The 25430-nt window shown below is 42.4% G+C and overlaps 1 protein-coding gene across 1 annotated transcript in view; it reads right to left on the bottom strand.

The window, feature by feature from the left end:
- WDR27 (WD repeat domain 27) overlaps nt 1-25430 on the bottom strand; it is a 2477832-nt gene that overhangs the window by 259662 nt on the left and 2192740 nt on the right. The window contains exon 23 of the mRNA XM_044072816.1: nt 24120-24222. Coding sequence (XP_043928751.1) covers nt 24120-24222 — 103 coding nt within the window. The remainder of the gene's footprint in view (nt 1-24119; nt 24223-25430) is intronic.

Here is a 25430-nt window from a genome sequence, read left to right as displayed (position 1 = left end):
TACCTACACACACGACATCACCATTGGCCCATAACACTACTCAGCCCCCACACACACACACACACACACACACACACACACACACACATACACACACACACACACACACACACACACACACATTGTCAATTGTATGGCTCCGCCTAGGCATATGGCAAACCAACAACACACGCTGTGCATATGATGATACCTGTGCCACATCCTGTCATCTGTAATATCGATGCAGGGAAAGGATAACATGGTGCTGATGCACAGGGTGACTGTACAACAGTGTAGCAATGGAATGCTGTGTAGCATGTTGTCAGGAGTGAAGTGAAATGCTAATATCCTGGAAGGTGTATCTGTGCAGCCATGATGCATTATAGCTGAAATTAACAATGTTGTATTGTTTTCACCATTATCTATTCTGATTGTGTTGTGATTGTCCATGTGCCACATGGCTGATGGGTGTAGTGGTACAACAGGCCTTCTATAGTGGACATAGGTACATGTAGTGGGTGGTACACATGACATGGATGGGTACACCACACAGAGCCTTTGTTTTGGATGCAGTACAGATACAAGACTGTACACATGGAAGTATGTCCCCATGCAGGTAACACATCTGTTGCCCATGTAATCCCACCAAGACAGGTTAGGCACAACCACGCATTGGTATATATGCAATCTGCTATTTGGATGACACAGAACATGCTAACAGCAGGGTGTATATCCCTTTCCCCACTTTACTGCGATCCTTACCTCAGTAACATGGGTGTGCCAATGCCGGTGGCATAGCTCTACCTTTAGGAGGGTGTGAGATGCTCTACTACTGTGAATGGTGTAAACAACAACTAACCAACCTGATAACATACACTGTACAGTATTACAGACAGCTATGTGGGGGGATAGACACAACAGTAACTGCAATGATGGTAGATGTGTCCACAACAGCCACACCCAGTGAGTTATAGCAACACCAATATTACTGCACACCTCTACAGTGTGGAGGAGGGCATTAACACATCTATGACCTGTGAAGGACTGTATGTCCACAGGATGGAACCTGTGGAATGTTGGCATTTGCCAAGCAGTCCTGGGGAAAACATATTCTGTGAACGGAGGTAGATCCCTTAACATCTACACACATTCCTACATGTGGGATGGTGAATAAAAGCTTGCTATGATCTACATAGGCTGTGTGCACTTCCTAACCCTCATCTACATCTGTCATGATTGCATCACGGAGGTATACCAGGTTCAGGTTGCATTCTCTGCCTTTGACAAGTCCAACATTGGTGGGGTCCTGGGTGTTAAGATTACCAGTGACACTGGCCATGGGTTCATTGTTGATATGTTGCATGTCCCTGCAGACCAGGCTCATCAGGCTACTGAGTGGTAATTCCCAGCTGACATGGTGTATTTGTGGTTGTCCTTGCCAACATTGGTGAAGCCATTGTCAGGTGTAGGCCTGTTGGATCATATAAGGGATCTCAGCTACTTACTGTGCCTGCCCAGGGGCTTCCCCCAAGCATGACACTTCACTTGACTGTACTGCATGATATGTTAGTAATGCCAGCCTGACATCCTACAGGTGGGATGGACTACTGTTAACATGTACTGCCCTTGTCGTGTAGGGTCCTGGTTATGGGATCTGCTAAGGTTGGTAGTGTACTGCAGGCCAGATGTGTTTGGCTGTGGGGGGGAATACCTATCCGTACCAGACGTATGTTGTTTGGGTCTCTCAAACCCATCAATAGTGCATGTGGACATATATGTTTTGGTTATGTTCCCAATTTCATCTAAAGATGTATATCCATATATACCTATATAGATATAAATGTGTTTACCTTTGAAAGGGAGACAATCATTTCTCCAAACTTCCCTTTCTGCAAACCAAAAGGACAAGTCCATCATTTCTAATTGCTCCGAAGTTCAAAACTCAGTAAATCAAAAAGCAGCTTCACTGATTTTCGAACTACAAGTTGGAATACATATAGTAATGCAGGTGGGCAAGCCCCCCTGCATCCCCAACAACTCCCTACTTTGATATCCTAACTCTGAGTTCGTACTACAGTGGGGAAAGCGACATTTTACCCATCCCCACTATAGTGCCATCCGCACCCAAAATGCCAAGTCTGCAATGAGCGAATGCATAGTGACATTCGCTCATTGCACGTTCAATGCATTTATTCCAAGATTGTGCAATGCTGAAAAATTACTTTCGACCTTCCAGCTTTCGGACACAAAATTTTCTCCCTTTGAAAGGTGAACCATATATATGTATATATATATATATATATATATATATATATATATATATATATATATATATATATATATATATTTATTGCTGTATATATGTGGACATATGGATGTATATATATATATATATATATATATATATATATATATATATATATATATATAAATGTATGCGTATCTATGTATATATGTATATATTGCCATATATATGCATATATTTCTATATCTATATCTACATATATAGATATGTTATATCCATTTAAATATAAATATACATATACACACATGCATCTGCATGGTGGAATACATTCCCCGTAGTGTTGAATACCTGGGTTGGATGATGTGTATGTGAAAACATCATGATTATGCATATCTGACATGGCTTAGTGGTAAATCACATTGTGTCTCGTGTGCAGGGTCCTGGTTTTGAGCCTTGCAGGAGCTGTTCATTTTGTTGCTGGGCATAACACAGTGTACAGTTTCTTACACTCAGTTAGCTTCTATATTGCTTAACCTGTGTAGGCAGTGCTTAGCACAGCATAGACCCGCTTACAAATGCTAAAAATTACTTTAAGCTGTCTGTATCTAACAGGCCATGTTCTGCCCAGCAACAAAACAAACAGCTCCTGCAAGTCTTGAACCAAGGACCCTGCAAACCATGCACAAAGTGATTTACCACTAAGCCATATCAGCCATGTATAATCCTGTTTTCACAAACATATCATCCAGTCCAGTAATGCAACAGTACAGAGAATGTATTCCATCATCTAGATGTATGTGTGGAAATATATTAATCTGTAAACAGATACAACATATCTAAATATGTAGATATATATAATTTCTAAATCTCTATACATTTATATAAATATATATATGAGCATATATACATGCAAATGCCTACATCGACACATATATGTGTCTACACCTGTATGTCTACATATACACAGCAAGTTACATATGTGTACGCAGATATACATCTATGTAGGTATACACGGACATAGTTATTAATATGTAAGCAGATATATATTTCTATATCAGTATATATGGCCATACATCTGTAGATAGCAATGGCAGAGTAACAAACACACATATGTCCACATGCACTGTTAATGGTGTGGGGCGGCCCCACACACTATACATCTTCTACAAATAGGCCTCCCCCCACAACCATACACGTCCGCCCTGTGATACACTACCAAGTGTTGCAGAACCCAGAACCAGGTCCTGACACAATATGGGCGCGAGATGTTAACAGTACTACATGCCACCTGTATGATGTCAGGCTGGTATTGGTGACATATCATGCAGTACAGTCTGTCTCCCATAGGAAATATAAACTGCGGAAGCCATCAACATCCCCAGGATATGGATACACAGATATGCAGATACATATATACATATGTACATATATGTATGTATGTATATGTATATATATATATATATATATATATATATTTATATATATGTGTGTGTGTGTGTGTGTGTGTGTGTGTGTGTCTATATATGTATATATAGGTATATATATCTATATATCTATACACACACACATATATATATATATATATATATATATATATATATATATATACATATATATGGATAAATATGTATATATATATATATGTATATACATGTGACTACATATACACATGCAGATATATGTACAGTATGATACATATGTAGAAGGTGCACACAATATGGAACAGCCACTATGCCTGCAGTTAACACCTGAACAACTGGACACTGTATGGGCCACCCATACAAATGACATTTGCTGCCTGCAACATATACCCGTAGATAGGTCATAGGGAAAACACCACACACAGGTATGCAGAAATGTAATACCTTTCATTGTGTACTATTACAATTCTATAAGCCATGTCATATAGCTGTTCAAACACTGACATCCATATACACAGAGGAATAGGTTCATAGGTTCATAGGTTCATACTAGGCTATCTGCCCTAGGGCATTTATAAGCCTAGTCCAGAGTTTTGTGGCTTTCGCCACCCCTTTAGTTTGAAGGATACTATGCCCATTATTTTGCTGTGCCTCTGTCTAGCAGTGACACTGAGGTTATCCCTGGGGTATACCTGCGATCTTCAATCCATTGGTCAAGATTTCTCTTGAACAAGGCCAGCGAGGTGCTCTGCCTCACATGAACTGGGATTTTGTTCCACAGCATAGGGAGTCTCTGGGTGATGAATCTGTCCCTCCAGCACATCCTATTAATAGCCGTGTCGAGGTTTAAGTCTCTTGCCCTTGTAGTTCTGATGGATTTAGATTTTTTGAGGTGAAGCATATTCATTAATTCCGGGTTGGACATGGCCTTGTATGTCAGGCACAGGTCACCTCTGAGCAGTCGGTAAGCGATTGAATAGAGCTGGAGTTCCTTCAGTCGGGCAGCATAAGACATATTTTTGAGACCCTTTATCCTTTTAGTGAGGAACTTTTGGGGCCTTTCCAATTGCTGCAGGTGTCGGGTCAGATACATTCCGAATGGGGCATTGTACTCAACCATTGGTCTGATGAGTGATGAGTACAGGGGAACGATGACCTCACTTGATCTAGATGTGAATCCCTTCATGATCAGGTGGGCAATGTAGAAGGTCTTCCTAACTACTTTGGCCACGTGAGTGTCAAACGAAAGGTTACTGTCAACCTGGATCCCCAGATCCCTGATAACCTCTTCTGTGCTTAGTGGATTGCCACCTATATGGTAACTAGGGGTAACCTTGTTTTTCCTGAAGGGAATGACTATGCATTTTTTGGCGTTTAACTTTAGGCCATGGCTCTGGCACCAGTTATCCGTGTCTATGAGACCCTTCTGAAGGATGTCTGTGTCAGATGGGTTTTCAACTATGGTGCCCAGTTTGCAGTCATCTGCAAACTTTGTCAGCCATAATCCTCCTGTGTTTGCCTGTACTTCTGAAAAGTAGATGCCGAACAAGAGTGGGCCCAGGACTGAGCCCTGTGGCACTCCACTTGTGACAGGCTTGGAGTCTGACATGGCGCCAGCAACTCTGACCCTGTGGGTTCTGTCACTTAGCCAGTTTGCAACCCATCTTGTGACGTATGGGTTTACATTTAAGCTGGTGAGTTTTTCAATGATACCCGAGTGGGGTATTGTGTCGAAAGCTTTTGCAAGGTCAAGGTAGGCTGTGTGGACTGCCTTGCCCTCAATGGCCTTTGTGACTGTTTCGAAAACGTCAACCAAGTTTAAAAGGCATGATCTGCCCTTGACAAAGTCAAACTGGGTTGGATCCAATGTCTGCAAGTCCCCTATGTCTTTGTTTATGAGTTCCATTATGATCCTCTCCATAGCTTTGCAGACCAGGCTTGTCAAGCTGATGGGACGGTAGTTTCGGTCGGTGGAGGCACCTCCTTTGTGAAGTGGGACCACCGTTGCCACTGCCACCCTGATGCGTATCCTGAGGTGAGACTAAGATTAAACAGTTGCCCTAACCGCGGGTTTAATTCCTCATTGAGTTCGTGGAGCACACAACCAGGGACACCATCTGGTCCCATGGATGCTGTGTTTTTCGCCTTGGAGAGAGCAGTTCTCACCTGAGCATTTGAGATGATTGGGGGACTACAGTCCTCTGGTATAGATATCTCTCCTTTTGGGGGGGAGGGGGGGAGAAATTTGCACTGAACCTGTCAGACAGCATGTTGGCAATGTCTGTAGGTTCCGTGATTTTTACATCATTTTGCACTAATTCTGAGCATATCTGGGAGTTTCCTCCCAGGTTTCTAACATAGCTAAAAAAGGCCTTATGATTGTTTTTTGAGTCCTTAGCGATTTTTCTCTCAAAATTTGCCTTGGATGCTTTTATGAGAGATCTCAGTTTTTTACTTATAATGATCAAGGATGTCTTCCCTTTTACAGATTTTGCTCTATCTTGTAGTAGCTTTTTCCTTTTGTTGTAAAGCTTGTTTATGGCTGCGGTCCACCAGACTGGACACTTGCCTTTGGTACAAAGAGTCTTTGTTTTGTTTGGGATTGCCTGATCCATGCAGTCCTGGAGGTGCTGGTAGAAGGCATTTGTAAGTGATTCAGCAGTTTGAGTAATGGTTTCCGCTGGTTCGGGGGCTTTGAAAGAGACCACACCAGTCTTTAGGAGTGTGAAGTCGGCTTTTGAGAAGTTCTTCACTGTGGTCTTTTTTATCTGGGGTGGGGGCGGGATGTGGACTTCCAGTGAGATTAGTTTATGATCTGATCTCACCAATGATGGGTATACCTCTGGTGTTGAACATTGTGACCCCATGTTTGTGATGATGAGATCCAGTATGTTTTCTCCTCTTGTGGGGATGATGACCAGTTGTTCCATGGCATTTGAGTTTATGAACTCTAGGAACCTTTGGGCTAGAGTGTTGGGGCTTGAGTAGTGATCCCAGTCTATATTTGGATAGTTGAAATCACCTAGTATGATGGTGTTTGGAGATATATTTATCCCCTCCAGTGTTTTCAGGAAAGCTGTGTGAGGTTCCTGAGTTTGAGAGGGTGGCCTGTAACAGGCTACAAACTGCAGAGCAGTCTTGCCTACGGTTAATTGCACTTGGATGGTTTCCGATGCATCGTGCATTGCCACCAACCTTGAGGTGAGGGTGTCCTTGATGAATATGGACACCCCCCCCTCCTTTCTTGGTGTTGTCCGGATTTTGGGGCCAGAGCATGATATGAGGTAAAACCTGATAGTGCCGGGGTGCTCTCAGGAGCCTTGAACCAGGTTTTAGTCACAGCACAGACATCGATGTTCTCCATACTGAGAAGGGCTTCGAGTGCGTGCATATTGAGGTTGAGACTTCTGGCATTGAGCAGCATTACCCTTAGTTTTTTTCCTTTTTTGTGTTCTTGGGTGGTAGGTTTAAAATTTGAGCCCTGCCTAAAAAGGCACAATGGGGTGGCAAGACCCTTTGCCAAAATCCGGAAGCCCAGGGGTGACAGGTGCAAGCCATCCCTTGCAAAGCAGCATGGCTTGTCCAGCATGTCATCCCAGGCAGACAGACATTGGATCCCCTTTGAATGACACCATAGTTTAAGCCAATTATTAAAGCTGATCATCTTGTCTTCGTATTGTGGCATCATTCTTGGTGAAGGTAGGATACTGCTCAAGGTCAGGGTCATACCTGCCTGGGCTACATAATCAGAGAGCTCCTCTATGTCTCTTTTCATGTAGTCCAGGGAGGTACATCTCAGGTCATTCACACCAGCATGGACAATGACTGAGTCATACTTGTACCTGCACTTGAGTGACCTGAATGCTTGCATTATGTGGCGGATTCTAGTGCCTGATAGGCAGCTTACTGTGACCTTCTCCTTACTCAATCTGGTGAGCGGGACGTCAGTGTGTCTGACTATGGAGTCACCAATGACAAGTGTGTCTGGCATTGTGTTTGGCCTTAAGGGCTGTGACTGTTTGGCACACTGACTCTGTGGTCTATGTGTTACATGTGCCATGCCCTGTGGAGGCAGTTGTTTGGGTGTCTGCTTTGGTGGCCTCTGCTGTTTTGGTAGGTTTTTGATCAGAGCCTCCGAGTATGTCTTTGTGTGTTTATGTCTATGATTTGAAGTTGTGATAGTGCTATGTGAGACTGGGTTTGTGGTGTGTGTGGTTACCTTCTCCTCCTGTCTGGTCTTGCCAGTCCTATGTTGAGAGAGCTCAGCCTCCAGTTTGGCTATATATTTGCATCTCTCGCATGTATTTGTGTTTTGTGGGAGAAGGAGAGGGTTGTCAGTGTACATGAGGCAATTGTAACATTGCCTCAATATTCCCAGATTCACCAGCTGAGCAGGAGAGGACATATGCAACTGTATAAAAGTTATAATACTACAGTAGTCTGGAAAGGTTCACAACTGTTGCTGTCCTGGCCAAGCCCTTCAATTTGTACAATAGTGAGGACAGACTGTGCCACAGGATACCAAATGATCAACAGTATGTAATGCAGGTGTATAGTTCAGCAGCCTCTATCTACACTCTGTACAATATAAGTAGGTGGTAAAGACGTCATGTGATCAAATGGGTTGTAACTGTTACATAATTAGGCATAACTGACAGCATCACATGCACACTGACAAACAGAATAGTCTGTATGGCAGGAGGCGGTAGGCTTGCATTTACCCAGGATATGTAAGTAATGTAAATATAGGTGAATATACAGTACTGTGCATCCAGACACCTTAAGGCAGCTCACCCTTGATACCCCAACATATTTTAACAGCCTAGGTCATTTATGGTGCTCCATCCCACTGACTCATTAATACAGGGCCGTATACCACTGTTACATACACTGGCCTTTGGAGTGCATAAGAGAACATATGTATTGTTTTGGTGATGCTCACACATATATGGACCCAGCCCTACCGTATGTGTGGGAGATACAACAGACATGGACTGCTGGCAGCAATGGCAGTGTGATGTACTCACAGCCCACTATGGAACAACTGCCTACAGCATGTCATATGTGCAAAGCCTGATATGTAGGTGGCGAACAAAGGCTGGGACACAGGCATACATGTAGAGAACTGTTGCCATACACTAAGCAGGTTGCTGGAGTTACAGGATAGTCTGCAACATGCCCTTAGTCAGGGTATTGAGGTCGGAAACAGAAATGGATGTAGCCATGTACTGATAGCACTCAACACACACATTGCCAGTGACATATCTGACACAGTACCTGTGTGGTGGACATACAACACATGATAGGCACACCTCTGACCACCAAGAGGATAGGCCCACAGTTGAAAGCTATGCAGACAGACTGCATTCCAAGGTATAGTCGTTTGTACACACACACACACACACACACACACACACACACACACACATATCATGTAACACCAGTGCTATACAAAGCATAACACAACTGTACTCACACTCTGTCTGTAGTTCCTGAACATCCTATGGATATGTAGCTGCCATAAATGTGCAGGCTCTCCTGTAAGAGGTAGTGCTACCTGCTGTCTGTAACACTGATGCCCACACACAAGTAGGATGTCCATCACAGAGGAAATGTAAAGGGACCACGCCCACATAATGTAGGGATTTATAGTGGGTGGTTGCCATGACAGTGGTAATTGGGAGTGCTACACGTGTAATCATATATATATGGCTATCTGGATAAGTAAATGTACATATATTTCCACCATATGTCCTGGACATGGAGTGTAGCCCTACCCCAGCCCCTACAGTCCCAAAGTCATAGTGCAAGGGGATGTCAGGTATGTATAGCAGGCATATTAGTACACTATTGCTACTGTCATTAGGATTGCCTTCATAGACATGGTGTGTGTGGAAGGTCACATCGGCTTCTAACATGTGTGCCACTGGCTACTGAGAGCCATCCCAAGGAAATCATTGTAATATACCGCTGCTAGCATGTAATGGCCCTGTCAACTGCAGGAGAGATATTGACCAATATATGTGGAAATTCTGATGCACTCTCTACAGACCAGAGGTATACACATAAGCCCTTAGTGCACAACATGTGTAGCATGTCTGCCAATATGGATGTAGACAGCCATGTAGATGGGTATAGCACATAACGACTGGTATACGTTTGCCACAAGGGGTTATGCATTCACACACTCCTGTCTGGCCTGACACATAATGACTGCTGGTGCAGGGGTGCCAAGGCCACATACTACACACTAGATGTTGACATACATCTGTACAGCATCCCACTGCTCTGTCTGTCGTACATGACTTTTAAGGGAGGCACAGCAGCAGTACATCTGGCAAGTATCTACACATGACATCTTACTGGGTAAGTACACTAAGCTGTTAGGCATGTAATAATGCACTGTGCAGGCTACAGGCAGACTGGCTCAACACTGGTCTACAACCCCTATGAGGGAATGCACATGTACCTGCATATATAGCAGGCTCCACAGGAATGTCACAGCATAGGGTAAGATACACCTGTGTGAAAGTGCATAACCACAACCAATGTGAACACAGACACAGCCTCATATGCTATGCTAGCTTAATATTCCAGTGTATGGACTATCTGTTCTACACCATCCTCATATGTGCCACTCACAGAATGACCCCACATATACTGGGCTGCTACATAGTTTGGTCTGATGGCTGTCTGTGGTATGGGACATGTGTGTGTATGGCCGTACGAACATGTATGCCAATGCAATGGGGCAGCATGTAACATCAGATAGGAGGGGAGCTAGAACAATGACATCTACCACAGTCTGTACACAGGCTAAAGTACACATTAACAATACACACACTTCCAACATTCACCATAAGTACACAGACCTCAGTACTGTACAATCATCCACAGAATGTTCAGGTTATGTCATGAAATATAACCCCTACTGTACATAACATGTGTAGCAGTCTGATATATCACTGGCTTGCTATCAGACATGATGACACTAATTATGGTGTATGGCACATATGCACCACTTCATGCACGACATATGTGCAAAGGTTGACAGAGGTGTGGCTGGAAGCACATACACAGGGCCAATATTGACATGTTGTGGTGATACCCTCATACATTTACTGTTGTACCAGGGTTTGTTGCAACATATGTCCTATTAGGATATGAAGTCAGTAACTGTCACGGCCTTCACCATCTATAGACTGCAATCCTCACACTCCCTTCTGCAGTCCACAGATAGATTCTCCATGGCTATCACATGAAACCAAAGGCACAACACAGGCGAGTTAGCAGATGACCCTGCAGATGGGGATTCCTCATAAACATGAAACTGACATGGCAGGTATTGCAACATGTACAACAGCCTTACCCAGACAAACACTGTTAAACCAACATTACTCCAAATGCAGTATAGCAGCACTTACAGTCTGTAGTCAGGTCAGGCACATCCCCCTCCTGTTTGTTGCCCTCTTTCCACAGTGTTTGTTGTTAGAGGTAAATCTCCAATCCATATGAGATGCTGTTTGCCAAGCAACAGATCTAGTTCCTGCTCACAGTGAATGAAAAGGGAGTGTGTTTCCCTGCAATTGGCTATGGGAATGTTACCACAGCTGTTCCACATGCAATCAGCTACAGGAGGGCTGCATTTCATGCAGAAGCCATCAGCTGATCATGAGTATCACTTAAATTACACATGCTGCTGCCTAAGCATAGCAGGTGTGGGTCTCCACATCCACCAGAGAAGGGGTGGGAGAGGCAGACAGAGGCTAATACCTGGCAGGGAGGAGTGTGTAGCATGCTTGTGTCACACACCTACCAGCACAGGGTATCAAACCCCGACAACTATGTAATGCTATCACAGTTAGATGCAGTTATTGGATGCGCCACATGGGTTACCTGTTGTGGAGCACTCAGAACATATATGTGATGGTGAGTGACATCTGCAATAGGGATACGGTACATATAAGGTAGGTGACGTACACATGCCTGTCTGCATGAACAGGTGCCAGCATTAAAACAGCCACAGTCTCACAGGGATGCACACACATTGACACACTTGGCAGGGCCAGGAGTATAACTCATCAGTAGTGGGATTGCCACAACACATCACTGTGCAGGTATCACATGCACCACACGGGTCATACGGAGGTCGTAAGGGCAAAGATTATGAGGAGGTGTCAGACATTGGACAGCATGCTTCAGTATGCCCATGGGGGTTATAGTGAGTATGGATGTGGCCTTACGCACCAAACAACACACACACAAACACACTGGGTGCCAGTACTGACATGCATGGGTGCATGTCTGCACGGGTGTGTGGTGGTCAACTGTGCCAGGATGCTATAAAAGGGTAGGTGATGGGTATACCTTCGCATCAGGTCACATGACAATGGTCTGGATTGTGGCTCAGGGCTGTAATTTCCGCATTTTCCCACAGAGGTGGGTATTGTATTCCCCATCCAGTCACAAGGCCATGTCCAACCTGGAATTAATGCCTGCCATGTATGTGTTTATTTATTTATTTATTTATTATTTATTTTATTTTACATTTGTTGACCGGGCTAGTCTAACTGGATATATGTCCATTTTCAGTAGAGGCCCAGGGAGAAAAGCTCCACATAAAACAGATAAAGAAACAGAACATTAAAACTACAGTTACAAAACATTAGAGTTACAAATAGCTTGACAGACAAAACAAATAATTAAAAAATAGGTATTACAAGGCAATTTAGCATACAGGAATATAGAGGAACATGTAAAACAAACATGAGTTGAGATAACCCTTTTTGATTCCCAGCTGAAGGTTACGAGAAAGTAACAAGAGAACAGACTAGTTAAAAATAGGATTGGAGAGTTAGTGGGGTGGGGGGGCGGAAAGTCATAAAAGAGACAGAGAGATGTCAATTCTGGCTTTCCTGGGTACAATAAGTACAGCTAGAAGGTAGAGGGCTTAAAGTGGCAATAAAGTGAGTAATAGCATAGGAAAGACTGATAAAGATGAAAATAGACAGAGAAAGTCTATTAAGGAAAAAGTTCCTTAATCCATGACAAGGATGGTGTCTAGGATGTGCACACCTCCCACATGCATGTACAGTGACATGTGGAACTGTACCTGGGGTGTCTGGCCCATGTTGTGAACATGGATTATCATCAGATGTGCCAGTCTTGCCCATCTGTGGCAGGAACTGGTAATGGGCAGCAGGTTTACCCTGCACCTACATTGATAGCATGCTAACAGCATTCCCTGGTGTCAGTGGCATCTGTCCATACAGACCATGTTGTCATGCATGTTATGTCCATTGTGGGTCATATATGAAGGCACCACAGGTGGTGTAGGTGTCCATTGGGGAACATGGGGAGGTGCAATGTCTGTGTGTACGTGTATACTGGACAGATGAGCAGGGTGACATGCCCTCTGTAGCCCACTGCTATCACTCCATAGTCACTATTGGTGGCCAATATGCAGTGTACTACCCACATATTGACTGTTGCCTAGACATGTGTGTGTATGACACATGGGTGGTGAGTGTGGTCTGAGTAATACTGCGGTTGCTAACTGTCATTGCCTGGCCTTGATGTCACATGTATGGGTATGGCTTTGCACCCCAGCCTCTCAGCTATTTTACATCTGTTATCCCAGTATGGTTGGCATTATGATCTATAGTAGGGCCACCATATAAGAAATATGCAAAACCCGCTCCACATTGGCCACGGGTGTCATACACTCACAACCACCTCTACACAAGATATGAGTTGCAAACACACACACACACACACACACACACACACACACACACACACACACACACACACACACACACACACCCTGTCATGTCTTGAAGTAGAACCCCTACCCAAATAGTTTATTACAGTACAGCACTACAGAGTTATAGTATGTGCAACAGATATTACTAGAGTATTCCTTCCCCAATGGTGTATTTCACAATGGATGGCATCAGCAGGATTACCAAAGTAGGGCATTTCAAATGTACTGTGAGTGAGTAGCCTAAAATGCATTGCTCCCTACACAGACAGTGAGACACACACAAAACATCCACAACTGATATGTGTGGGTACAGAACCCCTGACCAAGGTCTATATCACACTACAGCATGGAGCTGCTATAGGACACACCACAGGGATTACTAGAGTACTCCTTCCCCAAAGGTGTATTTCACAATGGATGACATCAGCAGGATTACCAAAGGAGGGCATTTCAAATATACTGCGAGTGAGTAGCCTAAAATGCATTGCTCCCTACACAGACAGTGAGACACACACAAAACATCCACAAGTGACATGTGTGGGTATAGAACCCCTGACTGAGATCTATATCATACTACAGCATGGAGCTGTTATAGGACATACCACGGGGATTCATAGGTTCATAGGTAGGTACTAGGCTATCGGCCAAAGGTCCTATGTAAGCCTAGCCAACAAGGTTCCCTGGCTTATGCCACCCAAGAAAGTTATTTTCCTGTGCCACTGTCCAGCAGAGACACAGAAGTGATGCCCGGGGTGTATTTCCTATTTCCCATCCACTCATCAAGATTTTTCTTGAAGAGTGCTAATGAAGAACTTTGCTTGACATAGATGGTTAGCCTGTTCCAGAGTATGGGAAGTCTCTGGGACATAAATCTATCCCTCCAGCATGTCCTGTTTATTGGGGTGACAAGGTTTAGGTCCCTAGAGCATGTAGCTTGGAGGGATTGGGATTTCTTTAGGTGTAGCATGTCCAACAGATCTGGGTTTGACATAGCTTTATATGTTAGGCAGAGATCACCTCAGAGTAGGCGATATGCTATGGAGGAATGCTGGAGTTTTTTGAGACAGTCCGTGTAGGGAATTTGTTTGAGGCCTGTAATCTTATTTGTGAGGTACTTCTGTGGCCTTTCCAGCTGCTGCAGATGTCTTGTGAGGTACATTCCAAAAGGGGCATTGTACTCTATAATGGGCCTAATAAGTGTCGAGTAGAGGGGAACAATGACCTCTTTTTTCCTTGATGAGAACCCTTTTATGATAAGGTGTGCCACACAGAAGGACTTCCTGACTACTGTGGCGATGTGATTATCAAAGGAGAGACTACTGTCCACCTGGGTCCCAAGGTCTCTTATCACACATTCAATGTTAAGTAGATTGCTGCCTATGTGGTAATTCATGGGTACACAGTTTTTAACAAAGGGGATGACACTACACTTTTTGGCATTGAGCTTGAGGCCATGGCTCTGACACCAGGCATCTGTCTCAGCGAGGCCCTTCTGTAGGATGTCCACATCATTTGGGGACTTGACTATGGCTCCTAGTTTGCAGTCATCTGCGAACTTCATTAGCCAGAGGCCTTCTGTGTTAGCTTGTACTTTAGAGAAGTAGATACCAAACAGGAGAGGTCCCAGGACGGTACCCTGTGGTACTCCACATGTCACTGCTTTGAGGTCAGATTTGGAGTCTGCAACTTTTACAGTGTGGGTTCTCTCAGTGAGCCAGTTGGCAACCCATCTTGTGATGTAGGGATTTATACCTAGTTTAGTGAATTTAGCTATAATTCCAGAATGGGGAATGGTGTTGAAAGCCTTGGCGAGATCAAAATAGGCTGTGTGAACAACCTTACCCTCATCCACGGCTTTGGTGACTGCCTCAAAGAAGTAGATCAGGTTCAGGAGGCAAGATCTGCCTTTCACAAACCCAAATTGGGTGGGGTCCAGAGTTTGGAGGTTACCAATGTCTTTGTTTACTAGAGTACTCCTTCCCCAAAGGTGTATTTCACAATGGATGACATCAGCAGGATTACCAAAGTGGGGCATTTCAAATGTACTGCGAGTGAATAGCCTAAAATGCATTGCTCCCTACACAGACAGTGAGACACACACAAAACCTCCACAACTGACATGTGTGGGTATAGAACCCCTGATGGAGATCTATATCACACTACAGCATGGAGCTGTTATAGGACGCACCACAGGGATTACTACAGAACTCCTTCCCCAAAGGTGTATTTCATAATGGATGACATCAGCAGGATTAGGGCATTTGGAATATACTGCGTGTGACTAGCCTATAATGCATTGCTTCATACACAGACATTGCAACACACACAAAAAATCCAGAACTGCCACACTCCAGCTGCACACAGTTACTGGATGTGATACAGAGATTACTGGGCTACAACCGTTCCAGAGGTGTATTTCTAGGGTGGTGACATCAACAGCCTTGGCAAAGTTGAGTGTATGAATTGTAAGCAGTGTGAGTAGCCTAAAAAGCATTGCTCCCTACACAGTCAGAAACAAACAGACACACACACACAAACACATACAATTGGCATGTTTGGGATTAGAACACCTACCTAACTTTATCACACTACAGCAGTATGCAGTTACAGGACACGCTATGGACATTACTGGGCTACAACCTTCCCAGAGGTGTATTTCTAGGTTGGTGACATCAGCAGCCTTGGCAAGGTTGAGTATATGAATTGTAAGGAGTGTGAGTAGCCTAAACAGCATTGCTCTCTACACAGTCACACATGCACACAAACACACACTCACACACACACAGTTGCTAGTTTTGGGGTGTGAACTCCTACCTAACTAGTTTATCACACTACAGTAGTACACAGTTATGGAACACGCCACAGAGACTACTGGGCTACAGCTCTCCCAAGGGTGTAATTCACATTCGATAACTTCAGCAGGCTTGTCATAGTAGGGCTATGGGGAAGGCAGTGTGTGCATGGGCCAGAACCCACTCATCTAGGGCTGGACACACCACATGTGGGCACACAAGGGGTCATATGTCACAGTTACGTGTATATAGCTATTAAATGACTACTTCCTTGTATAGTCATGTTGCATAGCTGGCACGTGCACCACATAGTCTGTAATGCTGACAGATACTGGTGGCTATTATCTGCAGTGGGTGACATCTGCACCTCATGTGTTTGGGGCCCTTTGGTTGTGTGCTGGGTGGGACAGGGCTGGATGGTTCCTTGTCACAGTCACCCACGTCCACACATCTATGTCCATCTGTCTTTGGCTTATTATAGTGTGTTGTCCTTACATATATGTCTGTATTCCTAGCCACTGTGTGTGCAAGGCAGGAGTGGTGAATACTGACATGTGTCTGCACTAAGAACTGAGATTGCCAGATATGTCTGGTCCACTGGTGTTTGCAGACATGGCCTTCATGTGTAAGTGTGAGCATGCCCAGTACAGCCGTCTGTACTGAATGTGTGGATCAAGTCTAGGCAGTTTGTACTGCAGTGCAGATCTTTGTGTTGTACATCGACAGGTAGCATGATGTGTCTGCAGGGTATTCATCGGTCAATTGGCATCAACTGTTGCTACATTTCTGCATAGCGGGGGGGACACCTGACTGTTTCTACATTTCTACACAGGTTTGGGGGGGGCACACCTGTTACAATATTTGTATGTAGGATGGGGGGGGGCACACCTGACTATTTCTACATTTCTAAACAGGAGTGGGGGGCATGCCTGACTGTTACTATAAGTCTATGTAGGGTGGGGGGACACACCTGACACTTGTACACATTTGCTAGGACTGTACTGGTATGTCGGGTACTCCATTTCAGTCTGTAGTCTTACCTATCATGCTGGCTAGAGTCATACCAGTCTGCTACAGATCTTAGCTTTTAATTACCTACATATTAGTTTCTGACTTCCTAGCCTTCACAACTGACATCCAACTGGCTGGCCTGCTGTAGTCTGTCTGTGTAGGCCTGGGGGGGGTTACCCATAGGCCTCATTCAGAGGCCATAGTGCAGCATTTGTTTGTGTTTGTCTATACCTGTCCTGCTGGCTGTGACTGTTGTTGGTTATGTGACCCCTCCCCCGACTGGCATTTGTGAGTCACTTATCTTGTGGGTGTCCCAGTATTGAGGATGGTGCTGCAGAGCTGCCTATGTTGGATGCACATAGTACACTCCCTAAACATGGTTGAGCACAGGTAGTGTCATCTTTGGCATCCCTTTTACTGTATGTGCAAGTCAGAGAGAGGTGTCATTCCCTGGGTCCCTACCGTGTCAGTGCATGTGTTATGCTTTGCCTCTTTGCCAAGGCCAGGGCATACTGGGCACACCTCCTTCTGCCTAAGGTTATTCCTCCTTTGAGTCACTCTGTGCCTGTGCAGGCCTTGGCAATGATGGGGGGCTGTGTGGCCCTGCCCCATGCTATTCCTGCTTCAGCTGTTTCCGCAGGATCATATTGTGTAGCATGGCACATACAAGGACAATTTGGGCACATGTAGTTGGTGAATACTTCAAGGATCCAGCAGAAGTGTCCAGGCACCGGAACCATGACTTGAGCATCCCAAACTCACGCTCTATTATGATTCTTGTTTGTGTGTGTGCCTCATTTTGGAGTTCTTGTTCAGGTGTGTGTTTACTTCTGATGGGTGTCATCAGCCACTGCTCCAGTGCGTATCCAGCATCCCCCACTAGGTCACCGAGTGGGATGTCCCCATTGGCAAATCTCTGGTACAGCTGTGTCAGATGTCAGATGTGGGAATCATGATAGCTTCCAGGGCAGCCAGCACACACATTCATTATTATGCCCTGGGCATCGCACACAACCTGGCAGTTGATGGAGGGGAAGCCCTTGCGGTTGAAGTAAACCCTACCCCACTCACCAGGTGGTGCTTTGATGCATATGTGTGTGCAGTCTATTGCACCCACTACCGCAGGGTATTCTGCTATTTGGTGGAAGAGACGCATATTGCTGGCCAATGCCTCATGGGTGTTGGGGATATATACGTGCTCACCAACATGTGCTGACATGGTATCCAGGAACTGGTGGAGTACCCTGGATGCTGATGCCTGTGAAATCCCCATCATATCCCCAGTTGGCCTTTGGAAGGTACCTGTAGCTAGTATTCTTAGACCTACACATACCTTGGTATCCAATGGGATGGGTTCCCCTCTGTTAGTTCTGTGTGTGAGGCATGGCCGGCACAGCTCAACAATTTGCTGTAGGAGGTCCCTGTCCACCCAATAGCGCTCCACTATCTCCAGCTCATGTAGCCCTTGGTAGGTTACCCTGGGTCTGTACACTCTTCTCTGTCTCCTCACTGTAGGTTGGTCAATAGAATTCACATCCTCACCACCCTCAACCTATTGCACATGCTGGTTTATGATAGTAAAAGCAGCTCCTAAGATTTTTTGTTTTGCTTTTGTTTTGTAAAATGTCCCCATTTGTATACACTGATGGTGCAGAGTATTTGGGAAAAAAACAACAGGAAAAGGTGTTTGCATAGTTTATAGTGGTGTGCTGGGCTGGGCTGGTCTGCTGCTTGTGTAATTGGCTGATTCTGATACATTTCATCTGCCAGCTACACTAGTTCTTCTTGGTTACCTTCCTACTGCTGTTTTCCCTTCGCATTGCCTTCCTGTTTAAGCCTGGGGGCGCACCGCACAAACGGAGTGCTCAAATGTGCACAGAGCTGCTATTTCCTGGTTTACTTTTTTTTTCTTTAAAACCTGGTGCGCGGCGCGCACACCTGCTTAGGCTTTGTAAAGAGTACTAGGCAGGTTTAGACACACTCCCTAGCTTAGCTGTGCTAAACTAGGAGCAATCCCGAGCCACAGGGCTCCAATTCACTTACAGTATGCCTGACACCCCACCCCATGATGTCACCTATATCCTAGTCTTGCACCCAGCTATTCATACTCTTACACTGTTGGGACCTGCCTCACATGCTGGGGAAAACTGGGATTCACTATCCTTCCCCTCATTTGCATAGGATTGCCTGCTAATGCATAGTTATATGTCTCACACTGAGCCTCCCCTCTTAGCAACCATTACTCACTGGCCAGGTTGTCTTCTGCCTGCCATTAACTTGCATGGCAGAATACTGAATTTAGTTAGAATGCTTATTTTAGGTTTATTCTATTTCCCCCGATCCCGTTTGCACTTCGCTGCCCTACACTTAAACAGCCGAGATCGGCTAAAAAAAAATAAAAGTTGATTTTTTTAAATTTTGAAACAGTTTGCAATGCCAATTACCTTATACTTGGCCATTGGCATGCTACCTCAATGACATGCAGCCTTTGTTTGGAGCTGTCATAGCTCCATTTTGGATTTTGTAGAAATGTACTCGGTTACTAACCAAGTACATTTCTGCAGATAGCGCTCGTCTTGCACGGACTATTGCAAGCTTCCTGGATTGCAAAATCACCTCATTTGCATGAATTTCTCCTGCAAATGAGGTGATTTGCATAACAAGACTTAGTCCGTGCATGATTAGTACAGGAGCTCTCATGCACGCCCCTGCAGGTTGTTCCTGGATCGCATGGCAGACATATTGCCTGCTAGAGCTCCTGCACTAATCATGCACGTCGTTCAGGGCATAGAGAATCCGGGGGGAAATGTTCATGTTAAAGTTCAAAATATGGCAATTCTACTAATTTTTGAAGCTTTAAGAAAATACTATCCCTGCTTGATAGCTGATTACCTTGGTATAATTCCTTCAACATTTCATCAGTTTGGAGAGCTAGATTTATATACATATGAAGCAAAAATAGCCAGAAATGGTCAGTAATAGAAGTGCAAACTTCCAAAAATGAAATAGTCAATGGTAAAAGTGTTAATATGACAAATACTTATATACATATGTACAACCATACTGTAATAAACATTGACGTTGTGATAACCCAGTCTTTTATGGGTATTTGCACACTTACTGGAAGCTCACTGATTTCCATGGTGATAACTTGATTTTCTTGTTTTATAAGGATTACCACTGTGGCAATAGAGACTTATGACATGTTACTGACAACCTCTAGTACCTGTTTTAACAACATTTAGATGGAACAAACTGAAACAGAAGTCAGTTATCTCTTTCCTCATTTAACCTTGTTTGGTTCACTGGCATACAATGCTGCAGTTTATCTTTACGTAGCACATAAAGAGGGGTCTATATCACTTAATCGAAATTTCACTACCACAAACCACTGTCATCAAACCAAATACACTTTAGCAAATGTTCACTTCAACAAATGAATTAGCCTAAGAAAGGATCAAGTTGCCCAGCATTCCAACTGTCACAGACAGCACAGTATTTCAAACCCACCCAGGTGGGGGGATGTGCCCCCCACATTCCCCCCTAACTATATATACTGACTCCAAGATTGCACTACAGTGGGGAAAAGGGAAAATTTCTGATGATGGCCAACTTGTTCCTTTCCCTGGGTAAGTCATTCATTGAAGTGAATGTTCACTAAAGTGAATATTCGCTGTATTTAATTTGATGAACAGTGGTTCTCATCAATGAACCATTGATAAATTGATATAGACCCTATACAGAGCCATTTCTTTTCTTTCTGAGCACACTTATAATTGATATATCACTAGAAAGTTGAATTCATCCTGTCATGGAAAGGGTGGCACGTTACCTGACATAAAGGATACAAGGTAGGTGCTCCCATTCACAGGTTCAGGTAGATTATCCTGACTAACTACAGTTATAATTACTACAGTGTGACACTTTAGAAATTTAATTTGACTGGTTGCCACATATTTTTTATTACTTCCTGCCCCAGCTAAACATGGCAAATAGCATCTACTTATCATATCACAGTTACAGTGATGCACTAATACTTATATATAGCCAGGAACAAGATTTATATAATGTAAAAAGTATTTGTATCAATTAGGCACTAGCCACATAGGACAGGAATACAGCACATAAGCTGTATCTATTAGCTACCAATAGGAGTAAATATGTAGAACAGTGATGAAAGATGAGACTTATCCTATTGTAGCTTAGATGAACAACTTAGGTCATACATTTCTCACCCCAGCGTGAGTTGATTAACAATGATATCTGTGTTAAAGCAGCTAAATACTGCATGTCATGTAAACTGGATGTAGATCTGATGAAGCTCATTTAAGGGCAAAATAACTAATCTATTTGTTTTTCAATACAGAAGCTTGATTTCTAAACTTGTTATAATTGTTTGATTACTTTTAATTGAGCTTGTCTTTATTGCATGGTTCATTTTTCCTGATTTCTTTTGGATCCTCTGTCAGCAACTTTGTTTCTCAGAAGTATCGTTTTTTCCTGTAGTCAATATACCTAAATACCTATATATCTATATCTATATATATATATAAATATATATATATATATATATATATTTATATGCAGATATAGATATTAGGGCAGGACCATGAATCACTAAGAGAATCACAAAATATCAATAATTTTAAGTTGAAACCTAAAATACCAAAAAAAAGAAAATAAACCTGCACACCCCTTGCTACATATATATATATATATATATATATATATATATATATATATATATATATATATATATACACACACACACACACACACATATATATATATATATATATATATATATATATATATATATATATATACATACATGGGTCTACTTCCGAATAGCAAAATTCCAAAATGCTGAATGCTGAAGACCAAAACACCAACACGAGAATCACGAAAGTTAAAATGCCGAACACTCTAAGTATTCCCAGGGTAAGTAAACACTTATCTAATGTGGGGAATAATGCTCCTTTCCCCACTGCAGTGCAATCCCAGAATTGGTATATATAGTTGGGGGTGGGGGGGCATAGCCCCCTACCTAGGTGGGTTTTAAATAGTGTGGTGTGTTTTAATGTGGTTTTGGGTAAGTGTTTACTTGCCCTGGGAATATTTACACAGTCTGGCATTTTAACTTTCGTGATTCTCGTCTCAGCATTTTGGAATTTTGATATTATAAACTAGATCCAAACCAATTCCAAGATCACACAACAGTGGGGAAAGGGAAAAAATCCACTCATTGCTGTACTGATCCCCCAGAAAGTAATGCTGGCATTTTACGATCAGACCAGTTTTCAATCACTTATGCTGGCATTAGTATATATAATTAGCAGGGGGTCTGAATGTCTAATATTCTGAATGTTTGATGAACTGTCTGGTTCCTTTACTGTATGTATATATATATATATATATGGGTCCGCCTGACAACGTTGACAGCTCAGAACGCCGACACTGAGAACACCGACGCCAGAAGATTGACAACTGAGAAGACCGAAACACCGAACACCAGTGAGTTAGGGTTAGGCGGGTTAGGTAAGTGTGTAGTGATAGTCTTTGGGTTAGGGGCAGGTTAAGTGAGTTAGGTTAGTAAGTGTGCGGTAGTGATAGACCTTAGAGGTTGTAGATAGTTGTGTATGTGTTTTGGTGTGCTTGTGTTGTGTGTGCTTTTGGACAGGGGATTTGTTTTGTTTGTTGATTTATTATGGTTATTATGGTGTGTTGGGCATGTGAGGTTTCGTGTTTGTGAACTGTCGGTTATGTGGTGTCAGTGATTTCGTTGTCGGCATGTGAGGTTTTGTGTTTGTGAACTGTCGGTTATGTGGTGTCGGTAAACTGGTTGTCGATGTTGTGGCTTGTCGACCTTGTCAGGTAGACCCATATATATATATATATATATATATATATATATATATGGAAGCAATGATAATCAAGTTGTGTTTTGGTTGACAATTGTTTAGTCAACAACATTTGGTTGACTAACCAGACAGTTTATAAGTTTGCAAGACTGCACAGTTCTCAGGGATGTTTGGGGAATGTGCCCCACCATTGTGCAGTCTTAGCATTAGTATATATAATTGGCAGGGGGTCTGGATGGTGTTAAAAACAATGGTTTTGTTTGTTTGTTTTTTAAGTTTTAATTTTGCATGCACTAAGGTTATTGCTCTGGTGCATGCATAGTGTTGATGTTTGCTTTGTTGATGTTTATGGTCTTTCAACTATATTTAGTAGACCCATACAGAAAGACGATGTAGATATAGATCATATACTGTATATATATATATATATATATATATATATATATATATATATATATATATATATATATATAGAGAGAGAGAGATATACATATATATGTGTAGTAAGACAGACAGCTATCTCTTGTCACAGATGTACACAAAGGTTGTAGTTCATCTGATGCATGAAAGCATAACCAGAGAAACTGTGAAGTATATGACAGTAGCATCTTAACTAAAAAAACAAAAGAAACAAACATCTGCTAGGTAGAAAACATTAACCGCTAATACTGGGCAATATAACCATAATTTTTTCAGAAATGTTTTGGAGCATTAGAAGAATAAACAGACCTCCCACACGTTTGTTTTTCTAAGAAAATTATGTTGTTTTATTTATTTATCTCAAATGTATATGAGCTGACACTGTGGCCTGGTGTTAACAGTTAAAAAATGTATGATACGGTAATACGTCTAGCAAAGCATCCATTAGATAATGAAAGACACACCATTCAGTTACATACTGCATTACTTTCAGACCACAGTGTCTGAAAAGTCACTCCAAAATGTAGAGTCTTTGGTAAAGATGAATATACTTTTCTGAGAAAACAAGTTCCAGTTTCCATTCTCTAGCACTTTTTTAACAGTAAATGAAAAATAATTGCTTACACATCTGTCCTCTGACCCGGTGGCTATGAAGCGCCCACAAGAGCTAATGTTTATCCTACATGACAGAGAACGATTCAAATGTCCTTCGTATCGACGTACACACCTACAATGAATGAAAACAACATTAAATAATTCTGATTATATTTTGTACATTTATGAGCAATAACTGAATCATGACTTTGGCTATAAGCTATACAAAAGCAAAATCTGTTATAGTTGACAATAATTATCATGTTTTGGAGCTGTACTTCTAAAGCACTAGTTGCTGAAGTATAAAACAGTTACAGTTGGTATGCAATGTTAACTATCCATAAATGTTGCAACTCCTTTTAAAACTGCATGTTAAAGTAATAGGGGCTAACTTGGTATAAAACTGTGAAACTAACCAAAGCAGTTCTCCACCACATGCCCTCCAACCTAGCATAGACAGAACAGGTGAAAAACAAAGAAAATTACATAATTACTATAACATGTATCTGAGGTACTTCAGCCTTCATGATAAAGCTTAAAGAAATGACAATATGTTCAGTCTGTACCAATTTTAATACACATCTAGTTGTGCAGGTAAGAACAAGACTATAGAAATAACTGATTTCAGGTACTTTTAATGTATTGAAATATTATAAGTAATGCTACTTTAATGTAGCTCAGAAAATATTATTCCTGTGGTCCACCAAAGACCAGTCCATAAAAATGCCATCGGACTGTAGCTGGCAGACAAAATTTGCAAATTTCTTAAGAATATTATTATTCATTTTGAGAAATGGCAACCTCAGAATTAGTTATATTAGTTAAGCTGATACAGAAGAATTTGTCTTCTACACAAAATGCCTTCAGTTAATTACATATTCAGTCCATTAGTCTTGAACAAAAAGGGCTTTATAAAAAAGTAAACCATATCCAAAAATTGGAGTAAGAGGAAACTAAATTATACTTACACAACTGGAAAACATTTTGTGCTAATCTGTATTAACAGTTCTCTTGACTGCTAGAATAAAAGTGGCAGCATATCATGCTGTCTCAAAATGGCATTCCTACAATGATGTTTTGGTGGCTTGTTTGTGCAAAGGTCAGAATTTTAAAAGAAATAATGACTTTGGCTCTCAGAAGGCATATTTTCCTAAATGTGAAGAATCAAACTGGAAGTTAGTATCTCTCTCTCTCTCTCTCTGTATATATATATATATATATATATATATATATATATATATATATATATACAGATAGATGCACCGTATATGTATATATATATATATGTATATATATATATATATATATATATACACACATATATATATATATATATATATA

The sequence above is a fragment of the Protopterus annectens genome, chromosome 1.part0, assembly GCF_019279795.1.
Source record: "Protopterus annectens isolate FY-2018-M chromosome 1.part0, PAN1.0, whole genome shotgun sequence".
Lineage (NCBI taxonomy): Eukaryota > Metazoa > Chordata > Ceratodontiformes > Protopteridae > Protopterus > Protopterus annectens.
This window is presented reverse-complemented; position numbering and strand designations above follow the sequence as displayed.